The following is a 27,963-nucleotide window of genomic DNA, read 5'->3' as shown; positions in this document are numbered from 1 at the left end:
TTTTGCATAGACTAGTAAGCAGTTATCTCCCCAAAAGCGGTGGCTCAGCCTGTAGGAGTGGAAGTAGTCTGAAACAATGTTCTTAATACGGCTTGACCTACTGTGGCTTGTTGTGCGGATAACACGTCTACACAGTAGTGCTTGGTGAATGTGTGAGGCGTAGACCATGTGTCTGCCTTACATATTTCTTGCATTGGGATGTTTCCTAGAAAGGCCATGGTAGCACCTTTCTTTCTGGTTGAGTGTGCCCTTGGTGTAATGGGCAGTTGTCGTTTAGCTTTAAGGTAGCAGATTTGGATGCATTTAACTATCCATCTGGCTATACCTTGTTTTGATATTGGGTTTCCTGCATGAGGTTTTTGGAATGCAATAAATAGCTGTTTAGTTTTCCTGATGCTCTTTGTTCTGTCAATGTAATACATTAATGCTCTTTTGACATCTAAAGTATGTAGTGCCCTCTCAGCTACGGAATCTGGCTGTGGGAAGAACACTGGAAGTTCCACTGTTTGATTTAGATGGAACGGTGAAATAACTTTTGGTAGAAATTTAGGATTAGTCCTTAGGACGACCTTATTTTTGTGTAGTTGTATAAAAGGTTCTTGTATTGTAAACGCCTGAATCTCGCTTACTCTTCTTAGAGAGGTAATGGCGATGAGAAATGCAACCTTCCATGTTAGGAACTGTATTTCGCAAGAGTGCATGGGTTCAAAAGGTGGACCCATAAGTCTAGTTAAGACAACATTTAGGTTCCATGAAGGAACAGGTGGTGTTCTTGGTGGAATAATTCTTTTAAGGCCCTCCATGAATGCTTTAATGACTGGTATCCTATATAGGGAAGTTGAATAGGTAGGCTGCAGGTATGCAGATATTGCTGCAAGGTGTATTTTAATGGAAGAGAAAGCTAGGTTAGATTTTTGTAAGTGAAGCAAGTAACCCACTACATGTTTTGGGGTTGCGTGTAATGGTTGGATTTGATTAATATGGCAGTAGCAAACAAACCTCTTCCATTTACTGGCATAGCAGTGCCTGGTGGATGGCCTTCTGGCTTGTTTTATGACTTCCATACATTCTTGGGTAAGTTGTAAGTGTCAGAATTCTAGGATTTCAGGAGCCAGATTGCTAGATTCAGCGATGCTGGATCTGGGTGTCTGATCTTTTGGTTGTGTTGTGTTAACAGATCCGGCCTGTTGGGCAGTTTGATGTGGGGTACTACTGATAGGTCTAGCAGCGTTGTGTACCAGGGTTGCCTTGCCCAAGTTGGTGCTATTAATATGAGTTTGAGTTTGTTTTGACTGAGTTTGTTTACCAGATAAGGAAGGAGAGGGAGAGGAGGAAAAGCGTAGGCAAATATCCCTGACCAGTTCATCCATAGGGCATTGCCGTGGGACTGCCTGTGTGGGTATCTGGATGCGAAGTTTTGGCATTTTGCGTTCTCTTTTGTCGCAAACAAGTCTATTTGAGGTGTTCCCCAGAGCGTGAAGTAAGTGTTCAGAATTTGGGGGTGAATTTCCCTTTCGTGGACCTGTTGGTGATCTCGAGAGAGATTGTCTGCGAGTTGATTCTGAATCCCTGGGATAAATTGTGCAATTAGGCGAATTTTGTTGTGAATTGCCCAACGCCATATCTTTTGTGCCAGCAGGCTCAATTGCGTTGAGTGCGTTCCCCCTTGTTTGTTTAGATAATACATTGTTGTCATGTTGTCTGTTTTGACGAGAATGTATTTGTGAACTATTATTGGTTGAAAAGCCTTTAGTGCTTGAAAAACTGCTAGCAGTTCTAGGTGATTTATATGCAGTTTTGTTTGATGTACGTTCCATTGTCCTTGTATGCTGTGTTGATCGAGGTGTGCTCCCCACCCTGTCATGGAAGCATCTGTTGTTATTACGTATTGTGGCACTGGGTCTTGGAAAGGCCGTCCTTTGTTTAAATTTATATTGTTCCACCATAGAAGCGAGAGGTAAGTTTGGCGGTCTATTAACACCAGATCTATAAGGTGACCCTGTGCTTGTGACCACTGTGATGCTAGGCACTGTTGTAAGGGCCTCATGTGCAGTCTTGCGTTTGGGACAATGGCTATGCATGAAGACATCATGCCTAGGAGATGTAATATTATCTTTGCTTGTATTCTTTGTGTTGGATACATGCGTTGTATGATGTTGTTGAAATTTTGAATTCTTTGTGGACTTGGAGTGGCTACTCCTATTGTTGTGTTTATTATGGCTCCTAGGTATTGTTGTACCTTGCATGGCAGAATGTTGGATTTTGCGAAGTTGACTGTGAACCCTAGTTTGTAGAGGGTTTGTATGATTTGATTTGTGTGGTGTGAGCACGTTATTAACGAATGGGTCTTGATTAGCCAGTCGTCTAGATACGGGAATACATGTATTTGCTGCCTTCTGATGTGTGCAGCGACTACTGCTAGACATTTGGTAAAGACTCTTGGTGCGGTTGTTAAACCGAAAGGCAGTACCTTGAATTGGTAGTGTATTCCTTTGAATACAAACCTTAGGTATTTCCTGTGCGATGGATGTATTGGTATATGGAAATACGCGTCTTTGAGGTCTAATGTTGTCATGTAGTCGTGTAGTTTCAGCAATGGTAACACTTCTTGTAGTGTGACCATGTGAAAGTGGTCTGATTTGATGTATGTGTTTAGTATTCTTAGGTCTAGGATTGGTCTTAGCGTTTTGTCCTTCTTTGGTATTAAGAAGTACAGTGAATAAACTCCTGTGTTTATTTGTGTGTTTGGTACTAACTCGATTGCATTCTTTTGCAATAGTGCTTGAACTTCTATCTCCAGGAGCTCGGAATGATGTTTCGATAAATTTTGTGCTCTCGGTGGTATGTTTGGAGGGAATTGTAGAAATTCTATGCAATAACCATTTTGGATAATTGCTAGAACCCAAGTGTCTGTAGTGATTTCCTCCCATGCTTTGTAATAATGACCTATTCTTCCCCCCACTGGTGTTGTGTGGAGGGGGTGAGTGACATGTGAGTCACTGCTTAGTTGCAGGGGTTTTGGGGCTTTGAAATTTTCCCCTATTCCTAGGGAATTGCCCTCCTCTATATTGGCCCCGAAAGCCTCCCCTGTACTGTCCCTGGTAACTGGATGTTGTTGCCTGTGAGGTACTGGCTTGTGTGGCCTGACCCCGAAACCCCCCTCTAAAGGGTGTTTTGCGGAAGGTGCTGTAATTTCCTCTGCTCTGCGGGGAGTAGAGTGCGCCCATGGCTTTAGCAGTGTCCGTGTCTTTTTTAAGTTTCTCAATCGCCGTGTCCACTTCTGGACCGAACAGTTCTTTTTCGTTGAATGGCATATTGAGAACTGCCTGATGAATCTCTGGTTTAAACCCAGACGTTCGTAGCCATGCATGCCTTCTGATGGTCACAGATGTATTTATTGTTCTTGCAGCTGTGTCTGCTGCATCCATGGAGGAGCGTATCTGGTTGTTTGAAATGTTCTGTCCTTCCTCAACCACTTGCTTTGCCCTCTTTTGTAGGTCTTTGGGTAGATGTTCAATGAGATGTTGCATCTCATCCCAATGGGCTCTGTCATAGCGCGCAAGTAGTGCCTGAGAGTTAGCGATGCGCCACTGGTTTGCAGCTTGTGCTGCGACTCTCTTTCCAGCTGCATCGAACTTGCGGCTTTCCTTATCTGGGGGTGGTGCATCCCCAGATGTGTGGGAGTTGGCCCTTTTCCTAGCTGCTCCTACAACGACAGAATCTGGTGGCAGCTGTGTAGTGATGAAAATAGGGTCTGTAGGAGGCGCTTTATACTTTTTTTCCACCCTTGGTGTGATTGCCCTACTTTTGACCGGCTCCTTAAAGATGTCTTTTGCGTGCCGAAGCATACCAGGGAGCATAGGCAGGCTTTGGTAGGAGCTGTGGGTGGCGGAGAGGGTGTTGAATAGAAAGTCATCCTCGACTTGTTCTGAGTGGAGGCTTACATTGTGGAATTGTGCTGCTCTAGCCACCACCTGAGAATATGCAGTACTGTCTTCTGGTGGTGATGGCTTTGTAGGGTATGCCTCCGGACTGTTATCTGACACAGGGGCGTCGTATAAGTCCCATGCGTCCTGATCCTGGTCACCTTGGCTCATGGTGGTGTGAGCCGGGGAATGTGATGGAGTTTGTGCTGGTGAGACGTGAATTATAGGTGGAGGAGAGGGTGGCGGAGTAACCTTTTTCACCATTTTTGTTTGTGGTGTTTGGTCAGTTTGAAATTCCAGTCTTCTCTTTCTCCTAATAGGGGGAAGGGTGCTTATCTTTCCTGTCCCCTGCTGTATAAAAATACGTTTCTGCGTATGGTCTACATCGGTGGATTGCAGGTCTTCCTCAAACCTATGCTTTCGCATTTGGGAGGTCATTGATTGCTCTTCTGTATAAGAGCCTGAAACTGGGTCGGTTGCAGGTTGTTTTGGCACCGAAACCCTGTCTGCATCTTTTTTCGGCTCCGAGGTGACTTTTTTCTTTTTCGGAGTCGAAACATCTCGGCGTCGATCTTCGTCGGTGCCGCTGTCTCGGCGTCGAGCCGTGTCTACACCGCTATCTCGGTGTCGATGTATGTCTCCAGCACTTTCTCGGTCCCGAGAAGGCTGCGTGCCGGTGTCTCGACCGGAGTCGGACGGTCTCGGCACTGTTTGGGCCTTTTTCGGTGCCGATGGTCGGTCACGGAATTTATGGGTGGAGCCATGGCCTGGTGGCAGTGGCGTCCCCTGGGCCTTGACAATCTTCTTATGAGTGGTTTTCGACGTCTTACTCACGGTTCGTGGATCGTCGAATTCCTCGGAGTCCGATTCGTGTATCGAAAAGGTTTCTTCCTCTTCTTGTATCTCGAACTCTCGGTGGGCTGTCGGCGTGGACGCCATTTGAAGTCTTCTGGCTCGACGGTCTCGGAGTGTTTTTCGGGACCGGAAACGCACGACAGGCCTCGCAAGTGTCTTCACTGTGCTCAGGTGACGGGCACAGGTTACAGACCAAGTGTTGGTCTGTATAGGGGTATTTGTTGTGGCATTTGGGACAGAAACGGAACGGGTCGGGCCGAGCAGGCCCCGACGGGGGATCGAAAACTACCCCGAAGGGCTCCGGAGCTCTTCGATCTTCGATGCGGTGTTGATTCTAACTACGCCGATCCCGAACGCAACAATACAGACGAAAATCTTCCGAAATTTAGCTGTTTTTCCGTTCCGAAACTCGGAGCGACAGGAACACGTCCGAACCCGATGGCGGAAAAAAAACAATCGAAGATGGAGTCGACGCCCATGCGCAATGGAGACAAAAGGAGGAGTCACTCGGTCCCGTGACTCGAAAGACTTCTTCGAAGAAAAACAACTTGTAACACTCCGACCCAACACCAGATGGCGAGCTATGCAAAACATGCGTATCTACAGCGACAGATGCCATCGAACATAGTAATTACCACGGTAAATGTAGGCCCATCACAGGAAGAGTGCACAAATGGAAAAGGCTACTTCTGGAACACTATGCGCAGGACTCTCATCCCTCCAGACCACCTCTCCACAGAAAGCGATTTTGCGAAACAAAGGAAAAGCTTTAATTTACATCTGGCCAAACATTCATGGCTGCAATCTGATGGACAAGCACTCGCTCGGCTTGGGAAGCTATTTTCCTAATCTGTGAAACAAGTCGGTTAGCTCCAAGTCTTCAAAATCATGTGTCAAAAAGACATTTGTCAACACTTCCACGCCCCCTCTTCCTAGCTAAACCTTGGATCACATCACTTGTCCCCTCCCCTAAGCAGTCTGAAAGGAAGCTGTCAATCTGACTTTGTGTTAGGTTTCAAAATAACATTCAGGATAATGTCAGTGTCTTTGGATCCCACGTCCCCTCCACGTTAGTTGTTGCAGAAAGAAGGCCCGTTTAAGAGGGTTTAGGGAAGTGACATGAGTCTCTAGCCTGCTCTCAAATTATTGGCTTGGCGCTAGCTTTCTGATGATACGGATAAGAATGACAGATGTTCTGATTTCTGGAGGAAGAAGGTACAGTTTTATAAGAAACAGTAATCATCAAACCTCCCCCCCCCCCACTCAAAATCTCAGAGACATACAGTAGGAAGGTAGCCTCTTTCTAGCCTTGTTACCCCCACTTTTGGCCTGTTTGTGAGTATATGTCAGGGTGTTTTTTACTGTCTCACTGGGATCCTGCTAGCCAGGGCCCAGTGCTCATAGTGAAAACCCTATGTTGTCAGTATGTTTGTTATGTGTCACTGGGACCCTGCTAGCCAGGACCCCAGTGCTCATAAGTTTGTGGCCTATATGTGTTCCTTGTGTGGTGCCTAACTGTATCACTGAGGCTCTGCTAACCAGAACCTCAGTGTTTATGCTCTCTCTGCTTTCTAAATTTGTCACTGCAGGCTAGTGACTAAATTTACCAATTCTCATTGGCACACTGGTACACCCATATAATTCCCTTGTATATGGTACTAAGGTACCCAGGGTATTGGGGTTCCAGGAGATCCCTATGGGCTGCAGCATTTCTTTTGCCACCCAAAGGGAGCTCAGGCAATTCTTACACAGGACTGCCACTGCAGCCTGAGTGAAATAACATCCACGTTATTTCACAGCCATTTTTCACTGCACATAAGTAACTTATAAGTCACCTATATGTCTAACCCTCACTTGGTGAAGGTTGGGTGCCAAGTTACTTATTGTGTGGGCACCCTGGCACTAGCCAAGGTGCCCCCACATCGTTCAGGGCAAATTCCCCAGACTTTGTGAGTGTGGGGACACCATTACACGCGTGCACTATACATAGGTCACTACCTATGTATAGCGTCACAATGGTAACCCCGAACATGGCCATGTAACATGTGTAAGATCATGGAATTGTCACCCCAATACCATTCTGGTATTGGGGTGACAATTCCATGATCCCCCGGGTCTCTAGCACAGAACCCGGGTACTGCCAAACTACCTTTCCGGGGTGTCCACTGCAGCTGCTGCTGCTGCCAACCCCTTAGACAGGATTCTGCCCTCCTGGGGTCCAGGCAGCCCTGGCCCAGGAAGGCAGAACAAAGGATTTCCTCTAAGAGAGGGTGTTACACCCTCCCCCTTTGGAAACAGGTGTGAAGGGCTGGGGAGCAGTAGCCTCCCCAGCCTCTGGAAATGATTTGATGGGCACAGATGGTGCCCATCTCTGCATAAGCCAGTCTACACCGGTTCAGGGATCCCCCAGCCCTGCTCTGGTGCGAAACTGGACAAAGGAAAGGGGAGTGACCACTCCCCTGACCAGTACCTCTCAGGGGAGGTGCCCAGAGCTCCTCCAGTGTGTCCCAGACCTCTGCCATCTTGGAAACAGAGGTGTTGGGGGCACACTGGACTGCTCTGAGTGGCCAGTGCCAGCAGGTGACGTCAGAGACCCCCTCTGATAGTCTCTTACCTTTCTTGGTAGCCAATCCTCCTTTCTAGGTAGCCAAACCTCCTTTTCTGGCTATTTAGGATCTCTCCTCTGGGGAATTCTTCAGATAACGAATGCAAGAGCTCACCAGAGTTCCTCTGCATCTCCCTCTTCGACTTCTACCAAGGATCGACCGCTGACTGTTCTAGGACGCCTGCAAAACCGCAACAAAGTAGCAAGACGACTACCAGCAACATTGTAGCGCCTCATCCTGCCGACTTTCTCGACTGTTTCCTGGTTGTGCATGCTCTGGGGGGGTCACCTGCCTTCACCCTGCACCAGAAGAAATCTCCTGTGGGTCGACGGACTCTTCCCCCTGCTAACGCAAGCACCAAAAGACTGCATCACTGGTCCTCCGGGTCCCCTCTCATCCTGACGAGCGTGGTCCCTGGAACACAGGAACTCTATCCCAGTGACTCCCACAGTCCAGTGATCCTTCAGTCCAAGTTTGGTGGAGGTAAGTCATCGCCTCCCCACGCTAGACTGCAAACCTGCGTACTGCGTGATTTGCAGCTGCTCCGGCTCCTGTGCACTCTTCCAGGATTTCCTTCGTGCACAGCCTAGCCTGGGTCCCCAGCACTCCGTCCTGCAGTGCTCAACCCTCTGAGTTGGCCTCCAATGTTGTGGGACCCTCCTTTGTAACTCTGCGTGGACTCCGGTTCACTAATCTTCTAAGTGCCTGTTCGGGTACTTCTGCGGGTGCTGCCTGCTTCTGTGGGGGCTCTCTGAGTTGCTGAGCGCCCCCTCTGTCTCCTCCTCCAAGGGGCGACATCCTGGTCCTTCCTGGTACCCAGCAGCACCCAAAAACCTCTACTGTGACCCTTGCAGTTAGCAAGGCTTGTTTGAGGTATTTCTGCGTGGGAACACTTCTGCAACCTTCATCGCGACGTGGGACATCTTCCAACCAAAGGAGAAGTTCCTAGTCCTCTTCGTTGTTGCAGAACTCCAAGCTTCTTCCGTCCGGAGGCAGCTTCCTTGCACCTACATCCGGGGTTTCCTGGGCTCCTGCACCCCCTGGACTCTGTCACGACTATTGGACTTGGTCCCCTTGCTCTGCAGGTCCTCAGGTCCAGGAATCCGTTTTCAGTGCACTGCTGGTGTTTGTTGTTCTTGCAGAATCCCCCTATCACGACTATTGTGTCCTTTTGGGGTAGTAGGTGTACTTTACTCCTACTTTTCAGGGTCTTGGGGTGGGGTATCTTGGGCACCCTAACTGTTTTTATTACAGTCCCAGCGACCCTCTACAAGCTCCCATAGGTCTGGGGTCCATTCGTGATTCGCATTCCACTTTTGGAGTATATGGTTGGTGTTGCCCCTAGACCTATGTTCACCTATTGCAACCTATTGTAATTCTACACTGTTTGCATTACTTTTCTAACTCTTACTTACATGTTTTGGGTTTGTGTACATATAACTTGTGTAAATTACTTACCTTCTTACTGAGGGTACTCGCTGAGATACTTGTGGCATATTGTCATAAAAATAAAGTACCTTTATTTTTAGTAACTCTGTGTATTGTGTTTTCTTATGATATTGTGCATATGATATAAGTGGTATAGTAGGAGCTTTGCATGTCTACTAGTTCAGCCTAAGCTGCTTTGCCATAGCTACCTTCTATCAGCCTAATCTGCTACAAACACCTCTATTCTACTAATAAGGGATAACCGGACCTGGCACAGGGATACCTTTGGTATCCACTACAAGCCAGGCCAGCCTCCTACACATACTGGGAAAACATGCATAATTCACTTGTTAAGCCCAAACATGGGGGGACAAAATACATCATCAAGCACTGAGAATAAGCAATTTAAAAGAACGCCACCACACTGGTAGCAGCACCAATGGAACAACAGTTTGTGGGGACTGGGAAAACATGAAAGAAGGATGGGAGAGAGGCCAGGGGTGGACCTAATGGAGCCGGAGGTGTGGGAAGGATGGCAGTAACAACAGGAGAAGGAGGGGGGAGAAGATGCAATAAAATACATGTACAGAAGCTGAACACGCACCCACATTGTAACTTGAGCAGAAAAAAAATAAAAAAAAATAGTCCCATAAACAAACAGATAAACAACCAAAACATAAAGATACAGTACTTGGTTCCTGCTTCATGGGAGGAAACAAAAGAGAAAAAGGAGGCACAAAGAGGAAGGATAGACCACTAGCAAGCAAGGATTTTTAAAGGAAAACAAACGAACAAATGAAAAGCAATGGGCAGACTAAGCCCACAAAGAAGTATATACAACGGTCTCGAAAGCTCAACTTAAAAGGCTCAACAGGGAGGCTAAGGGAGCTACATTTGTGTTAAATAATGTGGGGCTCATGGATGAGCAGAGTGGCACCCCATGGTTAAGTAATTTGGTTTTCGAGGAATAGGGTGCCATCCAAACTATTTGCTCTCTGTTTTCCAGAAAAGCCTGTATCCACCGTAAGGCTGGACCGCTAATCCCAGTTTTGTCAAGGAGCTGCAAGAAAGTAACAAGCAAGCGTTTCAAATGCCACTAATAGGACTAGTAACATAAGGGCAGAGTTTCTCCCTTGGTCGAATATCCATTTGATGGATTGAGATGATTCTAAAAAGTTTTCTCTGCGCTGTGTTGGGGAGGAATCCCAATTGACTGTGATGCAACAGACTATACTCTTCTAGATAGATTGATAGAGGACTATTAATCAACTTCTCAAGTTCTTGGCCAGGGCTTGGCACCAATTTTAAGTGAAATAGGTCTTGAGTAGGATAGTAAGGCCAGGTCTGCCAAAGAGTTTTTAAGAAAGGGAGCGACTTTGGCTTGTCTCCACGAATAAGGGACCTTAGCATAAAGCAAGCAAGCAAGCATTGAATATCTTATTAAGAAGGGGTACATTACATTAACTGCTGTGGCAAAGACCAGGGGTGTACACAGATCGTTCGATGACCCAGATTTATGAGTAATAATGTCCTTTTCAGTTTCTTCTACGGAGATTGAGTTGAACTGAGTAAGGGCACAGTTAGGGGGATGACTATCCATCTCCTTTCTATCTCCAACATCCGTGGAGATGGTACTACCCCTCTTTCTAAAACATCCAGGAGGCCCTGGGTGTCCTTTCAACATCTCCAGACTTTCCCCAGTCAAACATCCACTCATTACCTTTCTTCATTATGTTAAAGTCTTCACAGTCAGCTCCTCTGCTGCGACACACGTCTGGAATCCAAGACAGAGGTCACGCTCACACAAGCACGTTACTCTGCCTCAAACACCAACCCTATTCTTCCAGGACCAACTAACTCACAGTGGGGAAGAAAATTCCCATTTACTAGTGCTGCACATTTCACAAGACCTTTTTTTTCCACAAGACACGGCACGGCACAAGTGGAGCAGCTTGAGGTGACAATACTTGCTGATGGATCTGAGCTAACACAAGCTAGTGCTCCAGGATCACAAGACTGTCATCCTTTCATAAGAGGCCTTCTCTGCCAGAAATGGCTTTCAACAGCCACCAGATTCTAGCAGCATTTTCACACAGGCCCTTAACTCATTGCCAAAGTGTGGAAGTCAGAGGACGAAGTTTTCATATAAGAGCCTGGAGCCATTCAACTAGGAGGTAAGTGCATGATTCCATATTTCAAAGACACCACTCATCATTGACCCACCTTGCTGCCAGCCTTGAACAAACTTAATTTTTTTTTTATAGAAACACTTTGATGAAGCGCACACCTTCAATCCAGTTATAAATCTACCTACATCCACTGGCTTATCCCCAATTAGAAATAGTGTTTCTGCCCTAAAAACCTTCACAATTTGAGTCCTAAGATGGTTGGGTCTGGTTCATTAGAAGGAGAGCTAGCTCCTTGCTGCCTTCAATGTTGTAGTTCAGACAATTCCAATAAAGCACATTCCTCATAAGCCCCAAAGTGGTTCTCTCAGTGTGGCAATCAATTCTTGTATTGTCCCCAAAAAATAAAAACTGCTCTACTACTTATATTGGCCCTGTTACAATCAAAACCTCTGGTTTTATAATCTTTTCCAAACCTCGAGGATCAGAAAGGTTAGCACCTATGGGCATCATTAAAATCCTTTTTTTCACATTTCAGATGAACTAGGGTGTGCACAAATGTGGACCACATGCTTGCTTTCCATCATTCTCAGAAATGCTAATTACCAGATGGAACTTAGTACTGTAGGCCAACAACTATTACTGTGGGTCATCTGCAGTACTAAGCTTGGAAGTATGGGAAGGTGGAAGGGGAACATGCAGCAAACACCCACAATCTCTTAAGTCAGAGTGTTGGCTGCATAAGGTAGGACAAAGTGCCTTTCCAGGGTGCAAAGGAGAGGGGACATCCTAACATTCAAAGGTAGAGTCAGATAAGGGAATTTGCCATACGTAAAAATATTTTCCAGGTGAACAAAGGAAAAAAAGTAAACATTTCATCTTGGTGTCCTTCAGCAGATTGTCCAACACATACAAACAAGAATATGCACAGAAGACTTCCAAAGACATCACAGGGGATCTGTATGAAACTTTTTTTTTAAAAACTATAAAAATCAAAGTCCAAAGAGGCAGTGCCTGGATTTTCAACTTTGACATTTGTGAATCGGGCACCAAATGAAAAGCCTTGTAAAACAGCTGCCCTACACACCATAGCCTTAGATACAAGCCAACAGACAAGTTACTTACCTTTGGTAACACCTTATCTGGTAGAGACACAGACTAGCTGCAGATTCCTTATCTTAGAATTGTCCCCAGGTGTCAGACTGGATCTGGAAATGTTTCCTCTGCAGTACCTCTGCGTGTCGGAAGAAGGCGTCGAGCGACTACGCAGCAACGTTGTCCCCGGACATAATGTCAGTAGAGTCCATATATTCCCTACTCCGATGCGCAGAACAACTCTGAGCCACACAGAAACTGGCAATGGAATAGTAAAACAGCGCAATAGTGTACATGCCAACCAGAAATGAAAAGATGTGTCTTGAGACCTAGCAGAACTACAAAACACCCAAAACCACCCTAAGCGAAACTGAAAAGTACTCAGTTCGCAAGCGGGGAGGATGGGTGGGTTGATAAGGAATCTGCAGCTAGTCTGTGTCTCTACCAGATAAGACGTTACCAAAGGTAAGTAACTTGTCCATCTTATAGAGACAACTAGCCGCAGATTCCTGATCTTAAAATTAGATACCCAAGCAATCCCAACCCCCGGCAGGGGGGCGCGAACGGACCACACTAGTCTCGCACAGAACAACCCGTAACACAGAGGAATACCCAGGCTCGAGACAGAGTGGGCGAGAGAAAAACATAAGCGACTCATTCGACAAAATGAACTGCATATCCACTGGGAAAAAGTGGAGTCATGGTGGTAAGGAAAAGTCACCACCGGAGTCTAGGCAGCAACCATCCTCATAGGGGAGTGAAAACTACGAAAAAAAACAGCAGGATGATGAAATGGAACTCTGGTGAGGGGCACCAGAAAAGACACACACATGATTTAAAATGTGTAAAAGTAGAAAAACTAGCATAACCGTGACATACAACAATCTCACACTGAGAATGAGAGAGTACTCCAGTTAGAGTAGCGAATGAAGATACTGAAAGAGTACAGATAGACTGGATTGTAGGCTCAGAAGGAGCGGATAAACAGCTCTAAGCCCAAATGGGACAACAAAACGGGAAAGATCAGCAAGGCCTTGCGCAAGTTCAAAGTGTATTGATATACACTAGGTCGGGTATGATAGAAGGGGAAATAAAGAGAGCACTGAAGTAGAACTGGAACAACAAGGTAAAAGGAGCAGACATTCCTGTGTAAAGTCAGATCAAAAATAAATGTCAGAAAACAAACTGACAGGGGAACTGGAGGCAGAATTAGCAACCGCATACCAAGGCAGCCAAATAACTGTGCAACAGAAAGCACAGATCACACTGGAAGGAGCCTGCTCGCATTCAACTGTGTTGGCGAAATTCGAACCCCTATAGTGGGGTAGCCTGCTGCACTAAGAGTGGACCTAGCCACAAAGCTAGAGCTCCTTATAAGCGCAAAGTAACATAATCATGGCACCCGGCAAGGAAAATGAGGGTAGGAAGAACATGGGATCCAAGACCCGTGATGAGACTAAAGTCTAATAAGAGTGAGGGACTGTGACCAGATCCAGAAGGACAGAAAAATGTGTTGAAAGAGAACCATGGCTCATGCCAAGGACGAAAGATAGCAAACATGTAAGGTGTCAAAAACACCAGCTGTAAGAAAAAAAAGAACCATCCCGGAGACAGAAGGATAGAGTGTCCGGGAGGGATCCGACAGATCAATGCTAATTATCAATGACCAAGCAGATAAGAAACACTAAGGAAGGAACCCTAGAGGCATGCATAGAAGGGGAATAATACGTTTTAGTCCTTCTATAAAGGCTTTTATAACTGGGACTCTAAAGCGAGAGGTATGTTGAATAGTTTGCAAGTATGCAGATATTGCAGTAAGATGGATTTTAATGGATGAAAAAGCTAGATTTGACTTCTGCAAATGAAGTAGATAGCGTACAATATCCTGTATTGATGCTGTAAGTGGATCAGTATTTTTAGACTGACAGTAGTAAACAAATCTTTTCCATTTGTTAGCATAGCAATGCCTAGTTGTAGGCTTACATGCTTGTTTGAGAAATTCCATGCATTCTAATGGAAGTTTTAAGTATCCAAATTCTATGACTTCAGGAGCCAAATCGCTAAGTTGAGAGCACTGGGATTTGGATGTCTGATTTGTCCTTTGTTTTGTGTTAACAAATCTGGTCTGTTTGGAAGTTTGGAGTGAGCTACTACTGACAGGTCTAGGAGTCTTGTGTACCAATGTTGTCGTGCCCATGTTTGGACTATGACTATCATGGTGAGAGAGGTCTGATGTAGTTTGTTGACCAGAAAGGGAAGTAGTCGGAGAGGGGGGTAAGCGTAAGCAAATAGCCCTGACCAGTTGATCCATAGAGCATTGCCCTTGGAAAGAGGATGTGGGTGTCTGGATGCAAAGTTTTGGCATTTAGCGTTTTCGCTTGTTGCGAATAGGTCTATTTCTGGTGTTCCCCACTTTTGAAAGTACTGTTGAAGTACCTGAAAGTGAATCTCCCATTCGTGTGGCTGCTGGTGTGTCCTGCTTAGGAGATCCGCTAGCTGACTGTGTATTCCTGGAATGTATTCTGCTAATAGATGAATGTGATTGTGAATTGCCCATTTCCATATTGTTTGGGCTAGAAGGGACAGTTGAGGTGAATGTGTCCCACCTTATTTATTCAGGTAATACATGGTCGTCATATTGTCTGTTTTTATCAGAACAATCTTGTGTTTGAGAAGGGGTTGAAACGCTTTTAGGGCAAGGAACACAGCTAATAATTCTAAATGGTTTATGTGAAAATTTCACTGATTTGAATCCCATTCCCCTTGAATGGTAAGGTTGTTGAGATGAGCTCCCCAACCTATCATTGATGCATCTGTTGTTATTGTGGTCTGAGGCACAGGGTCTTGAAATGACCGCCCCTTCATTAAATTGCTGAGATTCTACCATTGAAGGGACTTGTGCGTTTAGCAGTCCAACAACACTAGATCCTGCAATTGGCCCTGTGCTTGAGACCATTGCTGTGCGAGGCACTGTTGTAGTGCCCTCATGTTTAGTCTTGCATGCAGTACTATTGCTATGCAGGATGCCATCATTCTTAATAGTTTCACGATAAATCTTACAGTGTATGGCTGATTAGGCTGCATTTGTGGTATGAGATTTTAGAAAGCTTGTATCCTTTGTGTATTTGAATAGGCTAAGGCTGTTTGCGTATTTAAAATAGCACCTAGGTAAGGTTGCACCTGTGCCAGCTGAAGATGGTATTTTTGGTAGTTGAGAGTGAACCCTAGTGTATGTAGAGTCTCTATTACGTATTGAGTGTGTTGTTGGCATTGAACAAAATTGCTTGATTTTATTAGCCTATCGTCTAGATATGGAAATACATGCATGTTTTGCCTTCTTAGGCAGGCTGCTACTACTGCTAGACATTTTGTGAATAGCCTTGGAGCTGTTATGCCGAATGGTAGAACTTTGAATTGATAATGTTCTCCTGCTATTACAAACCTTAGGTATTTTCTGTGAGCTGGATGGATGGGTAAATAGAAATACGTATCTTTGAGGTCTAATGCAGTCATGTAATCTTGTTTTTGTAGTAGTGGGATGACGTCCTGCAGAGTTACCATGTGAAAGTGGTCTGGCAGGATATATAGATTTAGGGATCAGAGGTCTAGGATGGGCCTGAGAGTGACATCCTTTTTGGGAATGAGGAAGTATAGTGAGTATACTCCTGTTCCTTGTTGAGAATGTGGGACCAATTCTATTGCCTGTTTTAGTAGTAACGATTGTACTTCGTGCTGTAATAGAACACGGTGTTCTGGGGAGTTTGTGGTAACGTGGAGGAATGTTTGGAGGTGTAGAGATCAATTCTAGGCAATAGACATTGCGGATAATTGACAACACCCAATGGTCTGTGGTGATATTTTGCCAATGGGAGTGGAATTGCTGGAGTCTGCCCCCCACAGGGGATGTGTGTGGTTGAAGAATGGTGAGTAAGTCACTGTTTAGATGGGGTAGTGGCTTGTTTTGAAGTTTGGAACTTGCCTCTGTTTCTAAAGTATTGGCCTCTGTAAGACCCTCTAAATCCCCCTCTCTGGTACTGCTACTGCTGTTACCTTTGTTTTGCGTGAGAGGTAGAAGCCTCTGTGGATTGGGGCTTGAATCCTCCTCTGAATTGTTGTCTGCGAAAGGAGCCTTTATAGGGTGTTGTGTATAAGGCTTCCATTGCTTTGGCAGTGTCCAAGTCTTTTTTTCGCTTTTTCTATGGCTGTGTCGACTTCAGGGCCAAATAGGTGCTTTTTATTAAAAGGCATATTCAGCACTGCCTGCTGTATTTCTGGTTTGAAACCAGAGGAACGTAGCCATGCGTGTCTGCGTATAGTGATGGCAGTATTCACGCTTCTAGCTGCTGTATCTGCAGCATCAAGGGCAGATCGTATTTGATTGTTGCTTATGGCCTGACCGACCCTCTTCCACAATCTGGTGTGGCCTTTTCTGGTGTTCCTTTGACAGGTGTTGTAGGAGTTCCTGCATCTCATCCCAGTGGGTACTATCATACCTTGTAAGCAAGGCTTGCAAGTTTGCAATTCGCCATTGGTTGGCAGCCTGTGTTGCTACCCTCTTGCCAGCAGCATCAAATTTTCTATTCTCCTTGTCAGGGGGAGAAGCATCCCCTGATGACTGGCTATTAGCCCTCTTTCTAGCAGCACTCACTACCACTGAGTCTGGAGGAACTTGGTGGGTAATATAATCAGGGTCTGTAGGAGAAGGTTTATATTTGTTATCAATGCGTGGTGTTATCACCCTAGCTTTGACTGGCTCACTGAATATTTGATCTGCATGTTTAATCATGCCAGGTAGCATTGGAAGGCATTGATATTTTGAGTGCGTGGAGGATAATGTGTTAAAGAGAAAATCCTCTTCTGGGGGTTCAGTGTGCATAAGCACCCCATGGTACGCTGCTGCCCTGGAAATAACCTGCGTGTATGCAGTAGTGTCTTCTGGTGGAGAAGGCTTAGAAGGGTATAAGTCTGGGTCATTGTCAGGAATAGGATCTGGATCGTAGAGATCCCAAGGATCAACCGTATCATCGTGAGAAAATTGTGAATGAGTTGGTGAAGGCAAAGGTGGCAGGCTAGTGGGTGTCGGCGAAAAATAAAGTTGTGGTGAATGAGGGGGAGAAGTATGGATAGGTAATGGCTTCTCCTTCTGTTTATAAATCTTTGCTGGTGGTGGAGCAGAGTCTAAATGTTCTCGAAAGGCCAACTTTCTCTTGGTCTGTAGAGGAGGTGCAGCAATTCTTCTGCCAGTCTCTTTAAGGATGTGAATTATTGATTGTCTTTCATCCATGATCTCGAGGATAGGTTGGATCTCAGTGTCCTCAGAAAGATTATCAGAAGGTCTATAAGACTTCATCCAGTGATTATGAGATCTGTTTAAGATGGCTCGAAAGAACTTGCTCTTCTGAATAAGAAAACTTTTTCGGCTCCGAAGATGGCAGTTTTTTTCAGGCCCGAAAATACAGCCGGTTGTTTCGGCTCCGAAGCAGGGAGTCGAAGCTTCGACTCTAAGGAGGGAGGACACTTGCTCGAGTCGGAAGTTGAACTTTTGATGGACTTGCTCCACTCCGATACCGACGGAGGAGTGGCCTTTTTCGACGCCGAACCCGAAGGTTGGTCGACGAGAGTCTTTTTTCAGGTCAAACCATGGATCTCTGGCACTGGTGTACCCAAGGCCTTCGAGGACTTTTTATAAGTGGGCGTAGGGGCAGATGTACTCACGTGCTGATCAGCAGTGATAGGCCTATCTTCTTCTGAATCTTCTTCGGAGTCGGTGTCTCTGAGGGAAACTGCCGTCTGCGCCTGTTCTTTCTCCATGGTGTTGAGATGTTCCGTACTCTTCTACGCCATTTCCAGTCTTCTGGCTCTCCGATCACGCAGGGTCTTCTTGTATTGAAACGATCGACAGGCCTCGCAATCCTCTTTGTGATCGGGAGAAAGACATAGATTACATACAAGGTGTTGGTCTGTGTATGGAAATTTCGTGTGGCATCGGGGACAAAATTGAAATGGAGTCCAATCCATCAGGCTTCGATGCGGTACGCCCGAATAGGCCCGAGTCGGGCACACGTGCCCAGAAAGGTGAAATTTAGTTTGACTGTACTATCGGTTTGAGGCTAGGTGGAAACGCGATCAAAACAATACCAACGATAAAGGGAGTTTTCTAAAGTTTCCGATTCGAAATCTCGGAGGGAGAGGAAACACATCCAAACCCGACAGCGGAAAGAAAACAATCTAACAACGAGTCGATGCCCATGCGCAGTATAACCGAAACGAGGAGTCACTCGATCCCGTGACTCCGAAAAGACTTCTTCGAAGAAAAACAACTTGTAACACCCAGAGTCCAACACTAGACGACAGAATAATGCATAGCATGTGTATCTGCAGCTACACATGCCATCGAACATATATATATTTTTTTAAATTTTTACTTAAGCACGGAAACCCTGGGACGGGGAAGCCAGTGCCTCGAAAGGTAGATGGCACAATCACTGAGCTAGGGTGTAATGGCCCTGGAAGAAACGTGATCAACAGTGGTTATGACAGAACAAAGAACACCCTAAGATACAGGGAGTGTAACCTCATGCAACAAGCACAATATGAGCCCGTAGCAGAGGAAAAGCAGCAAATGGAGAACCCATCAGAAAAATGGGAAAATAAACCAACCTAGAAGACAGAAGAATAGGAAGGGACACTAGAGGTGAAAGACCCTACCAAAAGTAGGCATGAATTGGCTCCCGGAGGAGTACAGCAATATATGTCCGCATGGTAAATAAAACAAGAGAAATGCGTAAAATAGCATATGCTACCAAAAGCTCAAAGAGCGAATGTCCAACCCAATCTCTGAGCAACAAAGATGAAAGGCAAAATACCTAGGGTAAATCAAAGGAGAGGCAATGTTGGTAGAATGTACAACAGAAAGAAACCACGAACCGTGGTATGAAAAGACCAAGTGGAGGTGGAAGATCCACCAGGAAGCTGGTCAAACGAGAAGAGGGCACTCTCTGCCATCTCAGAAGTAGAGACACTACCAAGCATGGCTAGGGGTCCCGCCGAACATAAGCGAAAGGGAGAGTTGAAACTCTCAAAGAAAAACACAGTAATAAATATGGTGGAACCATACTGTCACGACTTTGGAATCGACCCCCTGTACAGAGGAGGCTAGACAAGGTATACCCTGGAACCACTGCTCCGCTGATAGGAGCAGCATCATAGCAATAGCGCTCTGCACACCAAAAGAAGTGCAAATAGATCCAATGTGGATAACAAAAGCACCACCAAGAATAGGAGTCTGAGGTGACCCAACTAACGTAACAAACGCCATAACAGCCATAGATAAGGGATGAGTATGCCCACACCTGAGAGGAACTTGACAGATCACAAAGTAGCAACAGACGATCACGTGTGCTAGAAGAGGAAGGACACTAGTTCCCACTATGGGAATCATGGAAACGATGCAAGGCAGAATCTGCGTGTGCCCCAAAAAGTGACTTGCCATCAAAGAACATATCAAGTAGAGCATCTTGCACTGGAGATGAGAGTTGGAAGCTGCCAATCAAGCCCTGTGACGTATGGCAACAGAAACAACCATGATCCGTCCAATAGAGTCTGTAGAATCCACACCGGATCGAACTGCAAGTTGATCGGCCTGTTGAACATCTCTGATCAAAGATGTCAGACCATCGTCAAAAAGCGATGGTAGTAAACGTTCCACAGAGTCCCAAAGAGCATGGGAAAAGCAGCCCAACACACACACGAAGTGTTGGTGGAACGAAGCGCAGCACTAGAAGAGGTGAAACTACACCTACCAGCAGCATCCAGAAGCCTTGAATCCCTGTGCGATGGAGTAGGTGGAACCTTCTACAGAGCAGGAACGCCTAAAGCAGTTTGAGTAACAAACCCCCGAGGAGTAGGGTGGTGGCGAACACACAAAGGGTGAGATGAAACGATCCACTGAAGGACCAGAGACTGGCCGATTACAGACACCTTGGAGTATGTCATAGAGAGCCTCACAAAAAGGCAAGAAGGGTTTGGTGTATGATTGCTCAGAAGTAAAAGATAACAGATCAGTAGACAATTGCACCATAGGAAGATGCAAAGTCAAAACATCAGTCACCCGCCTCAAAACATCTGCAAATACAGTGCTGGCCTCCATCGCCAAGCCAAGGGATGAGAGCAGACCAGACGCTGGAGAGGTGTCTAGGCCACTAGCAGTTCCCAAATCAAGCACCCAATCCCAGGGCAAACCTGGAATGGGCCCCAGAAAGGGAGCATGGGGATGTACGAGAGGTTCATAAAATGGACCCAGCACAGAAGCCTCATGTAAATTCCAGTGCCGCTTCCAGGGAGTTTCAGCTCCGAATGAGGCAAACTTATTTGTATGAGCTACAAAAAAAAAAAAATCAGCTTTTGGGAACATCTAGCATTCAAGTTCAGACTTAAACAAGCTTCATAATTATAGCAGTCACTGCACACTTTCAATCAACACACAAAGCAGTCAAGGCTGTACATTTCTAGTACCATTTTACAATCTTCACAGTACTTACACCACAAAGGCTTTACGCATATATCTTTCAACACAAACAAACAAGAAAACATAAGTTAGATGGACACACATGGTATACATGGATGTCAGTTAACTATTTTGAAGAAAGGAAAACTTAGCCCTCTCAGGAGTGGTTCTATGCGGAGGAAAGAACCGATTTATACTTGCAATGTAAAAGTTAAGAAGTCCATGAGGCAAAGGAGCGAGTACACAGGTTTCAAGGGACAACAGGAAGAAAGAATCACAGAAGTAAAAAAAAAAAAAAATTATATTTGTAAAGTGTTACTACAAACAGTTTAGAGAAAGTGTGTGCTTTAGGTCAACCCCATCAGCCATTGGCGGTCCTGTATTTTTCATTATTTTCCACTGCTTTAATGGGCTGTTTGCCAATCACACACAATGTTTGCATTATTCCACTGAGATTCTAGTAAGGGTCTGGTTATTGGGTATAACAGTTATGACATCTTTATGAGTCCTTTTTGAGGAAGACCCGCCTCTTTCCTCATGCTCCTCCATCAAATCTTCCTTTAACTTCAAACTCCAACCTTACCAAATCTACACTAGGTTTCATGCTGCAGGACACTTCTTTCCATGCAAGGCACCTTGTTTGAGAGACAGGATATTGTTGCTAGGGACACCAAAGACCTGTAGCTTTAGTTTCCATTGCAGAAACGACTCGTGTCCCAAGTAACCACACTCAGTTGGCCCAGACTCGTTGCTACTGCTGCCGGGTCACTGATGAGATTCAGTGTGCCTGGCAGCTCACCTGCCGCTGAAATACAAAATGAGTGAGACTGGCAGCTCCTCTGGGCCTGCTGCAGAGTCCCTGATGACATACAGTGAGTCAAACTGTTTTAGCAAAGACAATAGTTGTGGCTTGTAACTGAACATGCAAGTGCAATCTTTTGGCTTTGCCAATGCTCCTTGTCAGGGAAATCGAAAATTACTGGCAAGTGGAGTCAGTTGTCAATTTAGAGATTGTGTTTCCTCATGCAAGGCACAGGCCTCTAGAAGGGGAGGCCATACTTTGTACCCAAGAATGGGAATGGGCCTTTTTCAAATAAGGCAATACAATTATGATTATAATTAGTCTGTTTATTTACTTATATCTTTGTGAAAGCAAAGATGTGGAGTAGGGTTTAAAGAGCTATTAAGTTTTGAGAGGTGTGCACAACATAAAGAGTAAAGGCTGTGGAAATCTTCACTGACTCTGAAGGGAAATTGCAACGAAACCAATTTAGAAATAGAGAATGATACAGACACAGGGAATTTTAAAGGTTTTTCGGAATCCAATGACTTAGGATGGCAGCTAACTTCCACTGTAGTGTAGGAAAACCCTTTATTGTTGCCTATGTATACTGTGCCAGCAGACTACATGTAAGACGCTACATAAATCTCTGCACAGTATGTCAGTCCTGTGACCATGACCATCATCCTCTGCCATCACGAGTATCTGCCTCTTTGACCATCAGAATACACCACCATCACTGTCACCATCTGCCATGCTGCCCTTTGTCACCACAAGCGTCACCCTTTGCCGCCAGGACTGTAAGACTCTGCCACCATCATACCATGCCAATAGGACACACATTCTGCCACCGGGACCATTACCTTTGCCAAACGACTATTACTCTTTGCTTCCTGGGCATTTGCCTTTTCCACGATGACCATTATGCTTGACCATCACAACTGTTATCCCCTGCACCAAATGCTAAAATCCTGCACCTCTGGGCAGCTCTCTGGCATTAGCTGACTGGTCAACAACTGGGCACTTATGACGAAGTAGACGTCAGCCTGTATATGGCATATAGTAAAACAAACATCATTACTCAGCTATCTACAGAGGTAGTACAGGCGTATTCACACATGGCTATGAAGGTGGTAAGAACATGAGTTTTCAAGCCGTAAGGATTGGCAGCTGGCGGGTGAAGGCTCTCATCGTACGGAAGGCTATGTGTAATGATGTGCACACAGATGCACTGCCAGGAACACACACCTTTCAAAACCAGCTCTTAGAGAAGCCAAAAGGACGGAGGCATTTGTATAGTTGGGAACAATGATGGCTGTAATGATACTGTGCAAAACAACACACCTACTGGTTGGATACCACTACCCATAAATCGAAGCAGAAACAGATCATAGGAGGTGTTTACAGAGGATATGGGCCGATGGAAAAAGGGCATGGACGATAAATGCAAATACATATTCCCATTTCAAAATCCTCGATGGGCTCCAGTATGCACCTGTTACTGAAGGAAGAGGTGACGTCAGACCTGGAGTCTATATGCTTGGGATAAAACCGCATCATGTACCATAGTACATAACTATGGTACTTACATAACTATCAAAGAATGCCTTGCAAACTTGCTGCATCTCTTAATATTGCAGACAACAACAGTTTTCAGAAATAGCTGCATCAAAACCGAACACCAAGTAAAATTACAAATAAAACACCTTTTTATCTGTGGTGGCAATACACTTAAAAGCTCATACTGGCAGGGGAGGGGATTCATTGGATTCTATATACATTCACGGATTCGTATGAGTTGTGTACAAGTTGTGGATGAACACAGAGTGATGTCCCTTCAAACATTGAGATTAAACAAGATGCTAAGATGCTAGCAGGTCTGGGATTCAGAGCTCCTCGTAGCCACATGCACTCACCTGCTGCTCCTCGGATGGGGTGTTGCCTTCTGATGTGGTGCATGGCTTCAGAGTCCCATCGCCATTGCACTGTGTGGAGGGAGGCTCCCACTGGGTGGTTCCAGTTGGGATGTGCCAGTAGTAGGTTCCAGATGTATCCTGCACCCTCATCCATCCGGCTGGTAAATCTGAATCCGTCTCGAAGGAGTTTCGATTCCAGAAGGAATCTGTGAAGGATAAAAAAAACATTAAGCTCACTTTTCCCTGTTCAAGCAGGTTTTATGTGTGCTCCCAGTGTCACGTGCAAGACTCAGCTCAACATTTCAATGCCTTTGACTATGCACAACGTCTCATGCATAACAAATACAAGGTGTTTGGTAAAAACACGTTAGTTGTTCCCTCCTTAACATACCTATGCACAATTTGCATCCCAACTCGTACCTTGTAATTTCATCTGACACCCATGTTATCAATACCCTCATCCCTTCAAGGCTGTTCATACTGATTAAATGAATCCCCATTCATCATAGTCTCACAACAATCCTACAGGGTTGTGTCTCACTTAATTTGTAGTTTATTAATCCCACACATTTTTTATCTACTCCCTCTCCCCATGTCCGTTCTATCAATCCCTAACTCATCCCTTTAAACTCACCTGAAGACTTTCGTATCAATCCACATCTCACTCTTTCTAACATCACCTCATCTTCAATGCATCAATTACTAGTAGCATTACTTTCAAACTCATCTCGTATCCACATCAATCCCCACAAAGATTTTATAACTTCTACTGGCACTCTGTGACCATGCAATCAAACCCTGTTCCATTACTTCCAAACACATCCGACATCCATCCCTTCAATTCCATGTCCGACCCTCTAATCTCACCCCATGTCAATCCCATGAATCCTAATTAGCTTCCTTTTAATACTTTGCCCCACGTCCATCTTTTGAATCACAAAGTCATACCTTTTAATCTCGCCCTATGTCCATCCTATGAATCCCTGTGTCATCCTTTGTAATCTCACTCCATGTCCAATTGAGGAATCCTAGTGGTGTTGCATTCCTTTTAATCTCTCCCCATGTCATTTTTCTAATCGCCTTACGTCTGTTTCATAAATCCACATTCAATCACCATTGTCTCACTTCTATTTTCACCTATCCCATCAACCCATTCCTCATTCCTATTTACACCTCATGCCCATCCAATAAATAATTAAATCATACCTCATGCCCTAGCAATACACAATTCATTCATTTTAATCCCAGCTCATGTCCATTTTATAAATTCCCATTTCATTCCTTACAATAGGCACTCTCGCCATTCCTAAAAAACTCCACCTCATTCTTTCTATTCTCACTTGATGCTCATCCTGGCAATCACAATCTCATTCCTTTGTTTCACACCAATCCTATCTGCTACCTCATCCCCTCTCCGCAGTAATCAAATTTCTAAACGTAATTCCCTATTGCCATCTTCCATCACTTCAAAGTCTCTGTCTCCACGTTCTGGCATCAGGAATGCAAGAAGTACACTTTCACTGCATAAGGGAAGCCAATATTGTCCTTCATCTTGTGCCAGTGGTCATCCAAAATCGATTACACTGGTCCCAGTTAACATATGCACACAACACACAGCCTCAGTGTCATGCATGTGCTACACATACACAGTGTACACAAGCACTAGATACCCACACTAGATGTCAGTGCAAGTGCCTGGGAGCTAAATCGAAGCAGAACTTTTCAACAAGTTAGGCCAGTAGGCCTCATTCCTTTCTGGCACAGACAAAAGGTCTAGTAAGGACTATTAATTCACAAGCAGTGGCATACTGGCATCGCCGCTTCAGGTCAATAATCCATGACCTGGACAATAGCCCCAGTTTATTACAAAGAGGGTATGCTTGATACACCTCTCAATGCCACAGAACCATTTGTAGACCTTGAAATTACCAGGACAGGCCTAGGCCTTCGTGCACATGCAAGTTTAGCATGATAGCAAGGCAAGTACAAAGCAGGCCGCCAGATGTGGGTCACTCGGGCAGGGGTATACACCTGCGTACCATACAGGGGACACTCAAGTCCCAACAATGTGCATGCTTCACCACATCTCCAGCCTACCAATATAATCTCACTTCATTCTTCAACTCATGCTCATTCTACCAACATATCACCTCCAATCCCACTTCATGTGTATCCTTCAACTTGCATCCAATCTACCAACATCATCGCATCCCTCTCAATCCAACTTCATGTGCATCCTCGCACCTGAAGCCATCCTACTAATGAACTCACGTGCATCTTTAAATCTCCATCCATGCTACAAATACCATCAAGGCCCTCACAAATCTACTCATGTGCATGCTTTAGCCGATGTCCACCTTCCAATGTCATATCATCCCTTTCAATCTTACTTACTGTACATCCTTCAACGAGTGTCCATTCCAGCGACATCATGCCATCCTTTAATATCTCAATTCATGTGCATTCTTCACCTCATATCCACTCTACCAGTATCATGTCATCTCTTCCAATCTCACTTAATCTGCATCATTCAACTCACATCCAGCCTCACGATATACTATACATACCCATTCTACCAATGTCATCTCATCTTACTTCATGTGCACCCTTGAATTTAGATCCATCCTACCAACATCACACCCCATTCAGTCCAAACCCACTTCATACATGCTTTATTCATCTTATGCCCATTCTACGATCACCACATCACTTACAATCCTATTCAAGCTGCATTCTTCACCTCATGCTGACTCTACCAATATCATCCTCATCCCTTTCCAATCTCACATCATATACAACCACCAACTCATGCTCACACGATCCCTTTCACCTGCTTCTGCTCCCTTCGAATCTTCCTCCAATTGTATACTATCCATTCAACCTTTAATTTAGTACATTGCCTCAAGCTTATTGTAGGTAAGTGCCCTTTTTGGATGGTCATTACCCCACTTTTTGCTCTAGATGCTGTTGGCAATGACTTTGAAAGTGCCCGGGAGCCTGCTACCCAGGCCCCAGTGTCAGTGCTCTCTACCTAAATTGGTAACTGTGAATTGGTATCTCCAACTGGGAAGCACTTTAACCCGCCTTATAAGTCCCTAATATATAGTAATGGTGTTACCCAGGGCGTGGGTGTTAAAGGGGCCACTCCGCGTGACCCAAGCAAATTACTGACAGCAGGCCTGCCCCTGCGGGAGTGGTGCAAACGTCTCAAATTCAACTGTGCCCATACCATGTGTGGCACAGCCGCAGCACTCCCATTAATATATTTAAGTCACCCCTAAGGTAGGGCTCGAGAGCCCAGGTGGCAGGGTGCATTATGTGGAAATATAAGTGCAAGGTTATAGGCCCTTATAGTGGCCTTTTCCATTAAGGGCTACTATAAGTGACCGACAGTCCATAGGATAACATGAGCTGGCACCCGGGCAAACTTGCAGTCACCAGCTCCATTATGGCACCACTAAGATGGGTCATGTTTGGTATCAAACAACATGGCGTCTCATCTGACACAAATCTTGTGTCGATGGCAATGTGACATGGACCCAGAAGGCAGCCTTAGAGGTTGCCCACTGAGTTACCCCTGTTTTCTTCTGCTCTGGCTGCCGGCTTGCAGCTGCTGTCGCCAAGATAGGATTCTGATCCCCTGGGCAAAAGTGTGGGCACTGTCAGGAGGTAGGACAACAGCCTGGAAGGGAAGGAGGTCACACTTCCCTCCCAGGAAGCACTAGCCTTCAAGGCGGTGAGCTTCAAAAGGGCACACTGCCTCTGATATGCAAGCAGCCTGTCTCCCAATGGAGGACAAAGCTGCCCCTTTGCCCCAGTCACATTGGCACCTGGGCAGGTGAGAAAATTAGTTAGAAGGTGTACACCCTCAGAAGACTAGCCACACCTCTAGGGAGACAGCCTGACCTGTACAAGCAAGGAAGACTTCTGCCATCGTTTAAAGAGACAGAATAGCGGGTTCTAAATAGAAACAACTGTCTTAGCTTGGTTTTGGGTCCTGCGAGTAAGGTAACCACGAGTAGGTTCCTCTGAGCTCAACCTGCAAGTGACCGAGAATCACTAGTGACTTTTCCCACTGACTGCAATGGTGAGAGGACAGCTTGTAAACACATTAATTTTATTTCTGTTTTAAAATCAGTAACTCCGATTATACTTAACTGATTTGCTTTGGTGTTTAAAATTATATAAAGATCTGCACTATTTTTTTTATAAATGAATGTCTGATTTTTCGAGATGTGTCAATTACTTGTTGCCTATATTAGTACCCTGAAATGCTTAACACAAGTTCTTCTAGTAAAGCCTGGCTACACTTTGCCACACTTCCCGGACTGAGATAAGGATTTATCGAATCTGAGGGACCATATTTGGGGTATTGTGAGAGTTTTACATAGTGAAGAATAAATAGCATCACTGCATAATACTCCACTTTCCCACACTTATCATATTAATTCAGGTATCTTCAATGTCAGTTCCATCTTCTACCCATTTCATCAATTCTCATCTAATCTGCATTACTGATTGGTTTGTCATTATTTTCACTGTCTCCAACAGAAGCAATCAATTTCAATTGTGTAATTTCACTGCAGTCCTCCACTGTGCCATTACAATAACTTGTATTTACACATAGATCACTTGTATCTCCTGCGCTACCAATTAACTCCACTTCATATTCCCCATTTTCACTGCATTCCTCATTGCGTCTACTTATCGGTGACTTTACAACT

At 45.1% G+C, this 27,963-nt stretch overlaps 1 protein-coding gene across 2 annotated transcripts in view; it reads right to left on the bottom strand.

Annotated features, from left to right (window-relative positions):
• The window catches only part of APBB1 (amyloid beta precursor protein binding family B member 1), a 254,045-nt gene that overhangs the window by 117,249 nt on the left and 108,833 nt on the right, over positions 1-27,963 (bottom strand). For both annotated transcript variants that reach the window (XM_069203665.1, XM_069203666.1), the window contains one exon: positions 23,240-23,445. In XM_069203665.1, the coding sequence (XP_069059766.1) occupies positions 23,240-23,445 (206 nt within the window). The remainder of the gene's footprint in view (positions 1-23,239; positions 23,446-27,963) is intronic.

This window comes from Pleurodeles waltl, chromosome 8, assembly GCF_031143425.1.
Source record: "Pleurodeles waltl isolate 20211129_DDA chromosome 8, aPleWal1.hap1.20221129, whole genome shotgun sequence".
NCBI lineage: Eukaryota > Metazoa > Chordata > Amphibia > Caudata > Salamandridae > Pleurodeles > Pleurodeles waltl.
This window is presented reverse-complemented; position numbering and strand designations above follow the sequence as displayed.